At 43.8% G+C, this 15,391-nt stretch overlaps 1 protein-coding gene across 1 annotated transcript in view; it reads right to left on the bottom strand.

Annotated features, from left to right (window-relative positions):
- BRSK2 (BR serine/threonine kinase 2) overlaps positions 1 to 15,391 on the bottom strand; it is a 453,700-nt gene that overhangs the window by 102,092 nt on the left and 336,217 nt on the right. Inside the window, exon 4 of the mRNA XM_026653919.1 lies at positions 11,512 to 11,652. Coding sequence (XP_026509704.1) covers positions 11,512 to 11,652 — 141 coding nt within the window. The remainder of the gene's footprint in view (positions 1 to 11,511; positions 11,653 to 15,391) is intronic.

The raw sequence follows: 15,391 nt of genomic DNA, 5'->3' as shown, positions 1-15,391 counted from the left end.
ACACACACACACACACACACACACACACACACACACACACACACACACACACACACACACACACACACACACACACACTATAAAAAGGGTGCTAAAAAAAATCCTGCAGAGCGAAAGAGGGATGGTGTGAGTGTCCCTGAATTCCAAGAGGGCTCTTGGGGAAATAGTGCACAATTCTAGGGGATGGAGAATAGCAGAAGGATCTGCATTTGCATACATGCTTCATAGCTCCCCAAGCACTGACCAGTTCACACTTGCTCTCCAGTCACTGGTCACGCTCACTGATGCTCTCCAGGCGGCTGTCAATCCCTCCATCACTCCATTTGTGAGGTCTCTGCTCTCGTACTCTGAAAACCAACTCATCTGTACTGCAGGCGGCAGCAGCATATGGGTGACACTGGGTTTAATTTACACCTCTTACTGTCACCGGGGGCAGACAGCAGATCTTGGAGGTAAAGACAGATTTGGAATATTGGGCCCAGTGGAGCTATGCCAATTTACACTAGCTGATGAACTGGCCCATTATTTTTAAGTGATTTTGGAGCTGAAACATTCATATCGGTTTCTATGACAACTCCGTTTAGTTCCCAGATTTCTAACCCAAGATACCCTTTAATTGGAGAAATTGCAGGTCATTTCTAATACACAAAATCTTAGCCTCTTTGCAAATGCTTTTCCCACTGACCCCAAACCCCAATGAAGTTAGACCACAGAATAACTGTCCAATAATATGCCTTTAAAAAGTGCCTAGTATGCTGTTGAGGCTATATGAATAATTTATTAAATAATAATTAATAATAATGAGAAACATCATTTTTTATTTACATGAGCACCAAAAACCTTTTCATCTCATTTTCCATTGCTCCTGGAAACTTAATAATGACTCAACAGCTACTGTAAATTTGAGATTTGTATGTGTACCTATGTTTCTATACACAGAAAAATCTTTGATTTCTGTTAATTAAGCTTGCTCTGTTCTACTTTACTAACAATTTCAAGCTCTGTAAAATTAGTAGATACAGTTAAGGTCAGAAATAAAAGGATAAAACTTTTAACATATATTCATAGATTTTTTTAAGGCCAGAATCAACCATTAAACCATCTAGTCTGACCTCACCCAGTTCTGCCTGTAATAAGTAGATGTGCATGACATTGTTGCATTCAGGGCAGTTTTTTCAAGAAGGAAACATGTTAAAAGTTGTTCTCTTTTCTTCAAAGTAAAAGAAAGCATCTCTTCAAAGTTGTAAGTATGCCTACATTTAACACGTCTCCTCCTTGTATTTATGCTGGAGTGCAGTGAGGTAGATGACCCACCCTGCCCAGACAGGGTTAAGGAGCAATCAGCACCAACCTGCCGCACCTCTGTGGTATGTCAGGCCTGGATGTGAGCCCTTAAAAGGGAGAACTCAGTGCAGTAGTGGGGGCATGCTGAAGCAAGCAAAGGGCTCAGAGCTTCCAGACTGGGGGCCCTGTGGCACTAACTGACCTATGGCTTGTGAACGCCACCTACCCAAGCCCTCTGAGGAAGAAGACTACCAGGCTGGTTTTCTTTGTTGAAATCCCCCCTCCCCATGCTATGATTAAACCCTAACCTTTTCTCACACTGAGGAGTGGGAACTGAGACTGTCTGTGAGGCCTGAGAGAGACTGCTGCCCTCTCCCTTGCACAAGGAAGTGGGTCGGGGAATTATTTTCCATTTGGTTGGGCTGCTTTATATCCCCCTAAAGGGGGCAGACTCACTAAAAGGCCCAGCTGATGGGTTGTACCCCATATCTCAGAACCAGACCACAGGGCTGTGGCTGCCCAGAGAATGACATAGGAGGTAAGTGAGATGCCTGCGCTCACCCCAAGGTGGCAACTTTGAAGCGTTAACCTTCAACACAGAGTTAAGGTTACATATGTGGAAGCAGAGTAATTTTTAAAGCCTTGTGTGCAGGGCCGGATTTCCAATTAGGCACAGTAGACACATGCCTAGGGGCATCTAAAAGTTAAAAGTGGGTTAAAAGTTAATACATACAGCTCCCCTGTAGGCGGCCGGGCTCCTGGCATGGATTGGTGGCCGCCCAGCATGTGGGGCTGGAGCAGGGTGAGCATCCGAGTCAGCCCACCTTGGGGCGCTGTGAGTTGCGGCCAGGTGGGGCAGCTGCTGAAGGTGCTGGGAGTGTCCCAGCCCCTTCCCAATCTCGGCTGCCTCGCTACCTCCGTCCTGTGCTGGGGAGGGGCATGGCTAGTGCCCCATTCACTTGCACAGGCAGAGACGGAGCGCAGCTGCCGTGCCGGGCTGCAGGAGGGATAGAAGACACCTGGGGACTGCTCGCTGTGGGGACAGGTACAGTCCCCCCCTTGTGCCTTGCCTGGGGCAGGTGGGCTGTGTCTTGGTTCGTGCTGGGAGCGCCGTGCGTGGCAGAGGGTCTCGTGTCTTCCCGGGGAGGCTGTGTTATATTTCTTTTCGTTTAATTTTTTATGGAAAACACATAGGTCAGCTGTAGGTAGGGGGGCACTGAAGACGCTGTGCCTAGGGGCGCATAAGGTGTAAATTCAGCCCTGCTTGTGCGTTGACAAAGAGTTGTACGAGGAAGGCAGTAATAGGTAAGAGTTGATCCATTTTATATTGCTGTCACTCAAGAAATGGAAGTGTGGTTGTTGACCTTAACTGTGTATTTGTAGCTTTTCAGCCTGTGAGGAAAATGGTATTAAAGTAGAACAGAGAAACCTTAACTAACATTAAACAAAGTTTTTTCTGTGTGAATTTCCCTAGTTTGTAAAGAAACTGTGCAAACTGGAGCTGAAATGTGAAATGCAATTAATATAGGGCCTTACAAAGAATCATGCTAATGTACTGAACACAAAGGCTGCAGTGTGAGTTTGACTATTGAGAAATGTCGATATTAGATTACAAGCGGACACAGCAACTGAGCAAATCTGTTGTCATGTGTAAAACGCATAGGACACTACCTAGCAAAGAACGTCATCATTGGTTGACGTGGTGTTTTCAATGTGCCAATGTTGAAGTCAATGTCAACATTTAAGTAAATAATGCCGCTGGAATTTGACAGATTTGCTGGCATGTACACACATAGGTTGCTGCTGAGTAAATAACATCATCATATTGTTAATGCAGCACTTGGTGAATCTGCTGCCATGGACAGACAGACTGCTGCAGAGCAAACAATGTTGCCATATCATTCACACTGCATTTTCAAACTGGCACAGCTCAAATCAATTATGAAACAAAATAATTTTTTCTGAGACATTCCAACATGGAAAAAATATAAATGTGGTATTTGTGAAAAGGGCAGCTATCCACATCCAAAGTTTAGTGTAGAATCTCCATGTGTACTCTTTGCAAAAGGGTTCTGGAAAAGAGTGAGGCATTAGGGACTCAATTTAAAAATCCATCTGTTTTTATTTCCAAAATATATTTAAATATGCGACTCCTCTACAAGTCACAAAGTACACAGAAAATTAAAAGCCTCCCTACAGTCTATTTTGTATGTGTGCAGCAGATATTCCCATTCTTTCACCCATTAAACACAATTCTCTGATGCAACATGAACATTGGCTTACCTATTACATTATTATATGTAGATGCATGCATACTATACCGTCATATATTCTCTATTCATATGTGTGTGTGTGTGTGTGTGTGTACGCGCATATATGGAGTGAAAGCACATATAAAATGCTCCACAGAGTGGTGTGGCATAAACATTTTAGCAGCATGAGTGTTAGAGATGTCTCCTTCCTTCACGAGCTCTGAGTAAGGCTGTGATTCTTTCACAGAGGTCGCGGAAGTCACGGATTCCATGACTTTCCGCAACCTCCATGACTTCCGCAGCAGCTGGTGCGGCTGATTTCAGGGCCGCCCGAGCAGCTGGCCCCAGGGTCAACTGCTTGGGCACCCCACGGCCAGCCACATCAGCCACTGGTGGAGTGACCTGGGGCCAGCTGCTTTGGTGGTCCCCGGCGCCAGCCGCACCGGCTGCTGCTTGGGAGGCCCCAGGCAGCTGGTTCCGGGGACCATGCGAGCTGCGGCTGGTGTGGCTGGTCCCAGCGACTGCCCGAGCAGCAGCAGTCCCGGAGCAGCTGGAGAAATGGCCCCAGGGGTGCCTGGAGGCTGTCTGGAGAGCGGTCCCTGGGAGCAGCGGCTGGGGGGCAGACAACCATGTGCACTGGAGCAAGCCCTCCCCCCGCCCAGCAGGGGCCCCATGGAGCAGCGGGGTCCCAGAAGTAGAGATTTAGTCAGGGGTATTTTTGGTAAAAAGTCATGGACAGGTCATGGGCCGTGAATTTTTATTTATTGCCCATGGCCTGTGCATGACTTTTACCAAAAATATCCGTGACTAAATCTTAGCCTTAGTTATGAGTGAGTCATGCAGGTTACCCCCAAACAAGTGTCAATAAAACACAATCACACATTCTGTCTATGCTCTGTATTTTACAGAAAAAACACTATTTTAGAAATTATTTATAGAATCTTAGTTTTTTTTTTTTAGTGGTACCATTTTTCATATTCTTCCACCTGTAAGGAGAGCTGTAAATCATAATGTCACAATAGCAAGATCTGATATCTTGCAACTACTGGAGGCTAGAAGCAAGAGCTGTGTACCCCAGTGGAAAGCTGTCAATTTCCCTTTTTCCAATGGTACAGCACTCGCATTGTACTCCTGAAGGGCAGTGAGAGGTGCAACTTTAAACTGGTCACTGTGCAATACTAATTATTCCCCACCACAGACCCCAGGCCAGTGCAGTTGGGGGGACAATTCTGCATTTCAGGAGAAGAGGGGGAAATTTGTTTCAGGTTGATTGAAAATATAAACGAGGATAGCTGAAGCTCAGAGATTTGGGATGTTTAGACTAAGATGGATGAGAGGGCAGAATGTAGGTGAAGCAGTCACAAGATGCGTGCCCAATGAAATTGAAAATAGGAGCATCGCTTCCACATATAGGACTGTTGGGTGGCGTTCTGTCACAAGCCCAACCTGAGGGGCAGTGTGGAGTGGCACCAGAGACACAGTGCCCTTGGCAACGCTAGCAAGCACAGTCTCCCTATGCATGGGGTGTGCACATTTTGTGCTAGCCATTAGGCTGGCCCAGAAAGTGAGCCAGCCCTACTCCATGGATTGGTGCAGAGGTGGGGCAGGGCTCTGGCCCTGCCCCTCTCTTCACCTCTGCTGTAGCGCTTTAGTGAAGCTGCTACTACGAGCTTCTCCCATCGGTGTAGTTAATCCACCTCGCCGAGAGGTGGTAGCGACGTTGGCGGGAGAAGCTGTCCTGTTGACGTAGCACTATCAACACCTGGGGTAACTACCGGTATGTCACTCAGGGGTGTGGATAAGTTTGTAGTGTAGACGAGGCCATAGTCATCTCTGCTTCTTGAGGACACCCCTGATTTCTCACAAACCCTCCCTCCCTGTCAATAAAAGCATACTGCAGTATTCTACAAACCGTTCCAGCTCCCAGTGCTCTCACCAGAGCTTTTGGTGCCATTGCTGTGAATCCTGAAGTATTACTTTTATAATGACCCTTCCCCCCCCCACTAGTGGGAAGGATACAAAGCAAAGTAAAACAAAGCTCCTAGTCATTGCCTTCGCGCCCAACCTCCTCACCCCCCCCCCATGTCACACACTTCAGCATGAGCCCCCTCTACATACACCAGCAGACAGCCTCAGGCGATGAAAGAAGAGGCTCTAGTAATTGTCATTTATCAATATTCATACAGACCCTCAAACCCTCCTTGTGCCCTCCTGGAAAAAAAGAGCCAAACCAAAATAAAAATAAAAATAAAATGAAATAATAATCCTGCTGCTCACTACCAGAGGGAATTTCCTCTCAATGTCACCACTGCGTGTGCAGTAATTGGCATTATCAGTTATCTCTGAAGCTTAATAAGGTTTGCCATGGGCCCTTTTCCGTAATCATATTTTTATTTGTCAGCTCACAAGATACAGACACCAAATAGGAGCCTGACCAAAAGAAAAACCCAACACACACAAGAAACACAACTCAGACCAATCACAACATTGGTTGGTGATGTCACATACAGCCAATCAGGAACCTTTTAGCTGTTCTCTCTTATTTCCTTCCAGATTCCCTTCTCTCTGCAGTCTTTGCTTTTTCTAAATAGAAGGGTGCTCCTCCAGGGGAAAGCTCAGACTGGAGTAGCTGTGAACTCCCCCACAGTCAGAGCCCCTATATAATTTCCTACAGTGACTGTGGCTGGGACTGGAGTAGCTGTGAGGTCCCACACAGTCAGTGGCCAAGGTGTTCAAAAGTGACTACTGAGGTTAGGGGTCCTACTTCAGGCCCCTTACAGGACCCTGGTTTTCAGAGTGGTGGCTCAGCACCTGCTGAACACAAGCTCCCTTTGAAGTGTTTCAAAGTGGGCATCAAGGTGGGCAGCCAACATCATTAGTCACTTTTGAAAAACGTGGTCAGTGCTGGTATGACATTTCACTGACTCCTGAGGCTAGGGTAGCAGTGAGCTCCCACATGCCAATGGTCTGATGCCATTTCCTGCACTCCTGAGTGGGGCTATAACTAGGGTCACTGTGAATTCTCCCACAGCCAACCCTACTGCAAAATCCTGTACAGTGACTGTGACTGGAGACGCTCCAAGCTCCCACTACACTCCCATTAAAAAAAATAAATGGGAACAGAAAGCTCATACTGATTTAAAATAACATTAAAAAAACACAAGCAAATTACAAATCCATTTTGTTCCTTGCTGGGGCTGTTTCCTTGAAAACCCTTCATCAGACAAAGGCAATTTCTGCCTGTGGTTGAAGGCACAGCTTCCCCCCCCCCCCCCCCCCCGCATCAATGGCCACTGTGGGGAAACCCTTTCAGAGTCTCTCATCCAGGAATCCTGAGCCATTAATACATTCAAAGCAGTGAAAGAAGAACTTACCAGGATGCTGAAGAAACTGTAAACCTTAAGAATTTCTCTGTGCTTGGTTGCTCCCTCCTGGGGATGGTGGAAGAAGAGGTGGCATGATATTGGGTGGGGGGCACAGAGCTATCAATCTATTCTGCTAGCATGCTAGAGGCACTCACATCCAGTCATTAGCCAAAGGAGAAGCCTTCATTACTCAGTGTGCTCATAACTGGATAACCCGGCTGATGAGATGATTTATCATCTCGCTGCCCTGCGACAGGGCAAGGTCAAGCTTCGTTGCTTAGGAAAGTACAATTAATTATTATATATTTACAAACCTGATTTTTAAAAAACCTTTGGTGGTGACTGCTCAGACTCTCACATCTCAGGAGCTGCACGGTTCTCATGGAGGAGGGGGGTGCTCCTGATTCACTGTCGTTTGACTCTGCACTGACAGTGGTAGAGTAGGGGTTGAGGAGGAGATCACAGAAACAGACTCACTTCTTAACAAGAAAGATATTGCCTCAACACCCAAATGTGTTGAAGACGGTAGCTGGGGATCTTTAAAAGAGGCATTCACCATCCTTTGAAAATTCGCTAGAGACCCTTAATTCTCCAGAATTACTTACTCTTTCTACGGCCTCAGCCCCACCCTCAGCCCCGTTTATTAAAGGCAGACACCAGAAGGCATTTGTCCATCTATCTACCTGCGCCACACTTGTCACAATAGTACCTAATTGCCAGTAGATACATATACATTCCCACAAGAGTCATCCGAAGACCACAAACATCTGTGTTAATATGCGTTTGAATTATTAAATGAATTACCATCAGTTGCATTTGCACCTTTTTTGTGTGTGCTTCCTGTGAATATTCGAGCGAATGAATTTACCAGCAGCAATATTTGTGGAGACCGTCAATTATAAGAGAATAATGGAGAATATTTGCAGAATATGAATTCTGAATTTGTAAGTGAGACAGTTGACACCTGAAATCTGATTCTAGGCAGACACAGGAAAGCTTCCCTATTCAGGAATGGGGCTTAGGAGCAAGCTTAAATGCTTTCCCGAATCATGGCCTCTAAGAGATATGCTCTGCTGGTCAGGAACAAAAACAACCTATGTGTCCAATCAAACCTACCTGGGACCACACTACCCAAACTGCTCCTGAACAATCTATCATAAATTATTCTCAGAAATGTTAAGAAAAATCATGATTCTCCCACTAGTGATTTGCAAGGAGAAAAAGATGTGGCATTCACAGAACAAATTATTTGTTTAGAATTATCTGCCATCAGAGAAAACTTCCTGGGTCTGATGATCCAAAGCCCACTGAAGTCAATTGGTGTGTGTGTGTGTGTGTGTCTCGCCATTAATTTCAATGGGTTTTGGATTGACCCCTCATGTTATTATTGTTCATTGTCAGCTCACCCCATGCTCTGTTGACTATCACAAACCCGTCCGTGCTGACTGCGTACTGTCCTCAGAACTTCGAAATCCACAAATGTGGTCAGCTCAACCTCTGAACTGCTCCCCACCCTACCCCATTCTTCTTAATATCGCCCTACAGCTCCTTGAAAAAGGCTTAGATCCCCTCTTCCATCTGTAAATAATACATTCCCTTAGAAATTTCCAGTTATTTACACAACGAGGGGAGCAGATCAGACACTTAGGTGGCCATTTTTGCTCTGGATGTATTATATATATATCTATATATATATATGAAGATGGAGATATACCTATCTCATAGAGCTGGAAGGGACCCTGAAAGGTCATCAAGTCCAGCCCCCTGCCTTCACTAGCAGGACCAAGTACTGATTTTGCCTCAGATCCCTAAATGGCCCCATCAAGGATTGGGCTCACAATCCTGGGTTTAGGAGGCCAATGCTCAAACCACTGAGCTATCCCTTCTCCCGCTGTTGATTAATTGCAGTTAACTCATGTGATTAACTAAAAAAAAAAATCTCAATAAAAAAATTAATCGCACTGTTAAACAATAGAATACCAATTGAAATGTATTAAATATTTTTGGATGTTTTTCTACATTTTCAAATGTATTGATTTCTATTACAACACAGAATACAAAGTGTACAGTGCTCACTTTATATTATTATTTTTATTACAAATATTTGCACTGTAAAAATGATAAACAAAAGAAATAGTATTTTTCAGTTCACCTCATGCAAGTACTGTAGTGCAATCTCTTTATCGTGAAAGTGTAACTTACAAATGTAGATTTTTTTTTGTTACATAAGTGCACTCAAAAACAAAACAATGTAAAATTTAGAGTCTACAAGTCCATTCAGTCCTACTTCAGCCAATCACTAAGACACACAAGTTTGTTTACATTTACGAGAGATACTGCTGCCTGCTTCTTATTTACAATGTCACCTGAAAGTGAGAACAGGCATTCACATGGCACTTTTGTAGCCAGAGTCACAAGGTATTTATGTGCCAGGTGTGCTAAACATTCATATGCCCCTTCATGCTTTGGCCACCATTCCAGAGGACATGCTTCCATCCTGATGATTCTCGTTAAAAAAATAACGTGTTAATTAAATTTGTGACTGAACTCCTTGGGGAAGAATTGTATGTCTTCTGTTCTGTTTTACTTGCATTCTGCCATATATTTCATGTTATAGTAGTCTTGGATGATTACCCAGCACATGTTCATTTTAAGAACACTTTCACAGCAGATTTGACAAATGCAAAGAAGGTACCAATGTGAGATTTCTAAAAATAGCTACAGCACTCGACCCAAGGTGTAAGAATCTGAAATGCCGTCCAAAATCTGAGAGGGATGAGCTGTGGCGCATGCTTTCAGAAGTCTTAAAAGAGCAACACTCAGATGTGGAAACTACAGAACCCGAACCACCAAAAATGAAAATCAACCTTCTGCTGGTGCCATTTGACTCAGATGATGAAAATGAGCATGCATTGGTCCGCTCTGCTTTGGATCGTTATCAAGCAGAACCTGTCATCAGAATGGACACATGTCCTCTGGAATGGTGCTTGAAGCATGAAGGGACATATGAATATTTAGGGCATCTGCCATGTAAATATCTTGCGATGCTGGCTACAGCAGTGCCATGTGACTGCCTGTTCTCATGTTCAGGTGACATTGTAAGCAAGAAGCGGGCAGCATTATCTCCTGCAAATTGTAACCAAACTTGTTTGTTTGAGCGATTGGCTGAAGTAGGACTGAGTGGACTTGTAGGCTCTAAAGTTTTACATTGTTTTATTTTTGAATGTAGTTATATTTTTTGTACAGAATTCTACATTTGTAAGTTCAACTTTCATGATAAAGAGATTGTACTACAGTACTTGTATTAGGTGAATTGAAAAATATATTTTTTTTTACAGTGCAAATATTTGTAATCAAAAATAAAGGGAGCACTGTACACTTTATATTCTGTGTTGTAATTGAAATCAATATATTTGAAAATGTAGAAAACACCCCAAAATATTTAAATAAATGGTATTCTATTATTGTTTAACAGTGCAATTAATTGCAATTAATTTTTTTAATCACTTGACAGCCCTGTATGGGGCATTCTGAAGACCGTAGTTAGTCAAATCTGAGGAATATGGATAATCATTGCACGATTACTGAGAAATAACTATACAGTCATTATGCAAATCGCTGTGCTCTCATTGTCTAACAATGGCCCTCAGCCTATCAGAATGGAGGAATCTGCGTGCTGTATGTAGTTATTAAGACACAACTGTGCAGTCATTATGTAAATCACAGCACCTTAGCCAATCAGAGTGCATGGAATTGTATTACTGAGAAATAAGCGTGCACTTACAGGTCAGTAACTGTACAGAAATCCTGTGATTTGATTGGCTGCAATAACTTAATTTCAGTATAATTTAAATTATCCGAACTTGTTAAAGCTGAAGTGGAAACTGGTTCAATTTAAAATGCCATCTGAAAGTTACAGGTTAAACCCCACTCAATGCTTTAAATCATTCAACTGAGTTAATATGTAACAATAACAGACTGATAAAGAAAATTACTCCCTACTGGAAAGGAAATTAAAGGCAACAGTGACTCAAATGCCTTGAAGGGGCCCAGGCAGGGCTGCCAACTGCCAGCAGGTTTCCCTCTAACCCAAGGAGGCCATAAAATGACTTTGTTGTATTGATAATTGTCCCAAGTTTCTTCAGGGACTAGTCTTGATAAGGCACATATTATTCTCGGTTATTGGCAAGTGCCCCCAAGACTCATGGAAATGAAACACTGGTCCCCCAGGAATCTGATTTTCTTGGTTAAAGCACTCACTATAAATGAACGTGACAGCAGCTGCCCCCTCCCATCATGCTCACCATGGAACAGCAGGCTTGCTTTCCAATGGAAACCAGAAATGAGCCTTTCTACATATATTATAAACAGATCCAAAGGAAAATCATGGACAATCTGCATGAACAGTCTATGTGTGACCGATGTGTGTTCACAGAGAGAGCCAAGAAGTAGCAGCAGCAGCATTTATGCAGCACTTTTGGACCCCAACAGCTTTACAACATTAACTAGTTACTAGCAAACAGAAGTATAAGGAGCCCCAGCCCCACTGACTGCTTTGTTATGCGTTTCCAAGCCATAGTCACCACCCATTATAAACCTGCTGTACTCACCATATTGAATGACTATGGCAGAAGTCTAAAGCAGAGATGATTTGTCGGAAGAACTTCCTGGCTTCTTTTGGCGTTAATCTTCCCTTTTTTACGAGATAGTCGAAGAGCTCCCCACCTGACACATGTTCTAGCACCAAATACCTAGGAAAAAAAGAAGACAGGCCTTTGTTAGCACATGATCACACAGATCTCTCTGTCTGTCTCTGTCTCTCTCTCTTTAGGAATTAAACATGTGTGAAATACTGTGAAACGAGAGAATTGGGAAATTAGCAGCTGTGAACATTTTTAACAGGGTTGGAGTCAAGCACTGCTTGGACTCCAGGAGTTTCAGTGATTCCAAACAATGGAACAAATTCAGTTTTCAGCATCCCCAGTAGAGGGATGATATCTGAAAAGCAATAATTCCTCCAAAGATCAAGACGGATAGCGGGCAGCAAATTATAGATGAGCTTCCAGCCTAATATGGCAGCTGCAAAAGCGAATGTAGAGTTAGGCTGCATATGCAGAGACATCAGGCCATTAACCAAGGTGGATGGTGATAGTTCCTTTTTTGAAATAGCTTTGGAGGAACTACACTCACATAACTGTGCTCAGTTCTGGACACCTCAGTACCAGACAATGTCGACAAACAAGAGGGAATTTGGAGAGCTGCTGAAAATAAACAGGCTGATTTCTGACAAAGATAAACTACACATGTCTAGCATGGGCACTCAGGTAAGGGCTCATTTCTACAACCCTTACTCATGCTGAATAGGTCTGCTTCACTTGACTAGTCCCATTGACTTCAAGGGGACTACTCTTGCATGTAAGTGTTACACAGCATGAGTAAGGGCTGGAGAATTAGGACCCAAGAGGGAGATAGGATAACTGCACATTATCATTGACCATTCAAGTACACCTCTACCCCAATATAACGCTGTCCTTGGGAGCCAAAAAATCTTACTGCGTTATAGGTGAAACCACGTTATATCGAACTTGCTTTGATCCGCTGGAGTGCGCAGCCCTCCCCCCCCCGGAGCACTGCTTTACTGCATTATATCCGAATTTGTGTTATAATCGGGTCACGTTATATCGGGGTAGAGGTGTACTCCAAAAGTATACCAGGCAAAGAAAGGAGAGGAATTATCTAGGGCAGCCCAAAGGGTTATTATGATTGGGGTAATGAGATGCCACCAATCAAAAGAAAACAAATCAAATATCTGGGAATGTTTCCTAAGAGTGGAGCTCTATTAGACCATGGAATAGTCTCCCTAGAGAAATAATGGCAGCCCCATCAACTGAGTAATTTAAAACTGGACTAGATACAGACCTGCATTGGCAGGAGGATTGTCTCGAACAGTGTTTCGCAACCTTTTTGATACCAGGCACCAGCTTGCTGCCTTCCTAAACCGTCAGGGAGATCTCAGGGGCTGGCACTGGTCCACAGACTGATCCTTGAGAAACACTGGTCTAGAGAAACAGTGAGGCCTTTTCCCATCTCTACTGTGATTCTGTGCTACTGTACAGTGCTGCCTTCTTCTGTGTACACACAGTACATTATGTATAGGAAGAATAAAGCTTTTATTGGAATGAGTCTGAGATGACCAGCATTACTACGCAGGCCCTCCCAGACTAGTGACACAAAGAGGTCATTTACTGAAGGACCTTTTGTTCTCTAAATGGATTGCTTTGCAGATTTCCCTTAGGGGCAGAGCTGCAGAGGTGGCTTTTATGCCCTTGGCTTCAGAATACTGTAATAGGGGAGCAAGCCCACACTCCCTCAATGGGTAACTGCTTTGAAATGCGTTCCATTGCTGCATGGCAGGGCATGCGATCTGACAGCAGATATCTGCCGGGGCAGTGAGATGAAGGTAAATAGGACTAGCAAACATCACCATCTTTTGTTGATACCACAAATTTCACTGGAAAACTTTTAAAACAGTACATTTTAGAGAGCTTTTACAATTTTTTAGGGAGTTATTGTTGTATTCCTTTGTGCATAAGGCAATTCAACCTTAATTCCAGTACCCTTAGTCCAACCAAACAGGTCTTCGAGGGAGAGGAAAAGAACAAAATTACTTCAAGATTGAATATTGTCCTTTCAGTGCCTCAGAATGGTATGATTTGGGAGGGAAACTCCAAATTTGGGGGGTGGGGAAGAGGAAAATATTCTTGTGCATTTTTAAATGGTCCTTTTTGAAGCTATTCAGAGTATTATAATATTAGGACTAGCCCTGGAGAGAATAAAGATGGTCCAGTGGTTAGGGCAGCAGCTATAGATTTGGGAGACCTGGGTTTAAATCCCTGCTCCTGGGCAAGTCACTTAAACTGAGAAAGAGTTTTATAACCAGTGTTGTGCCTTTGGATATGACAGCTGGTAAGGCAGAACTGAGGTTATGGAATGAAAGGTTTCACGCAGTCAGACGCACTGAAATAGCTCTGGAACCCCAGGAGGACTTTCCCAGAGGGGCCGATACAGACAGGTCAATGTGGCAATGCCTGAACCGCTTACACATGCAGATTGAAGACTAATATGATCCAATGAGGGTTCTCTAATGACATGAATATATGCGAGTGTGGTAAGGTGCAGACCATGGAGCATTTGCTGACTCTTTGGGGAGACCTTTATGAAGAAGGACCTCGCTACAGCAACGGAAAGAGCCATTGCTTGTGCACGGTTCTGGGAAAACCTCTAGTGTGTGACAAGGACACGAGAAGATGATTTAGACTCTCTCCCTGTCAGTGGATGATAATACTTCCCTGCCTCACAGGGGTGTTGTGTGAATAAACACAGTAAAAGATTGTGGGTGTTCGGATCTACTTTAAAGGGGGGCGGAATAGTACTCAGTGACCGAGAGCTAGTGGAAAAAAGTTGAAATTTTTTTGTTTAAATCAAAATTTGAAAAATTCTGACTAAGCTCTAGTGCTTGTTGAAATTCCACAAGAAAAGTTAGTGGAAAATTTGTGAATATTTTTTTCATTAAGATCCAAAATCAGATGAACATTTTTATTGAAAAATCAAATGTTAAAAAATTGTGACTAGCTCTAATCCAGGCAGAGGTGGTTTAGTGGGCAAATTGCCAGTGAGACCGTCATAAAAGTATGTTAAAATCAGGGCTGGCTCTGGCTTTTTTGCACATGCTTGGTGGGCTGGTGCCTGGAGCCGGCCCTGGTTAAAATGCAATTTATCATATAAGTATCAACACTGTTTATATGGTACAGATGTTATTGATATAGGACCAGGCTCTCTATCCCGCTCTATTGCTTCTGCACTGCTACATGATGCAAAGGGAGAAAAGACAGCCCACATCTCCATAGTTGGGGATTCCCCTGGCTTGGGGAAGTCCTGAGTGGTCATAAAGCTAACATAGGTAGCTCCTATTCCACCTCTCCTGCAGCCTCTGGTATAGGGGCATATCAGGATGTGGGACAGGGAGTGGCATGCCAGTGATTTCCATCCGATGCAGAGTCCCTTGGAGACTGAATTTGGATGTATGGGCCTTTTAAGTCTCAGTGGTCCTACACTATCCAGACCTTGGCAGCAAGGCATGTTGGGAAAGAGGATCCCCTATATAAATCAGTCTCTTCCTTGTACCAGAGACTGACCTGGTCTAGTCTCTCCTGTGGCAGACCCAAAACTGGCCTTGGGATCAAATGTAACTGGCTCTCTGACTGCTCTTTCTTTCTGCTGTGCCCAGAAGCAGCAGGATATAGCAGAGAATCTGGCTCAAAGATTTTAGACATAGTACAAGTCAATAGACTTTTTTCCCCAGGGAGGTATAAAGATGATTATATGTACAAGCATGCAGACCCCACTCTATACAAGTTTCAAATGCAGTTTCAGAAAATTGTAGGCCCAGCATTTCTGTCACCCTCAGCAGGAACTGCAAAGCAATTTATT

This window comes from Terrapene carolina, unplaced genomic scaffold (genome assembly GCF_002925995.2).
Source record: "Terrapene carolina triunguis isolate 2854851 unplaced genomic scaffold, T_m_triunguis-2.0 Scaffold171, whole genome shotgun sequence".
Classification (NCBI taxonomy): domain Eukaryota; kingdom Metazoa; phylum Chordata; order Testudines; family Emydidae; genus Terrapene; species Terrapene triunguis.
Note: the sequence above shows the minus strand (reverse complement) of the source record. Positions and strands in the feature narration are given on the sequence as shown.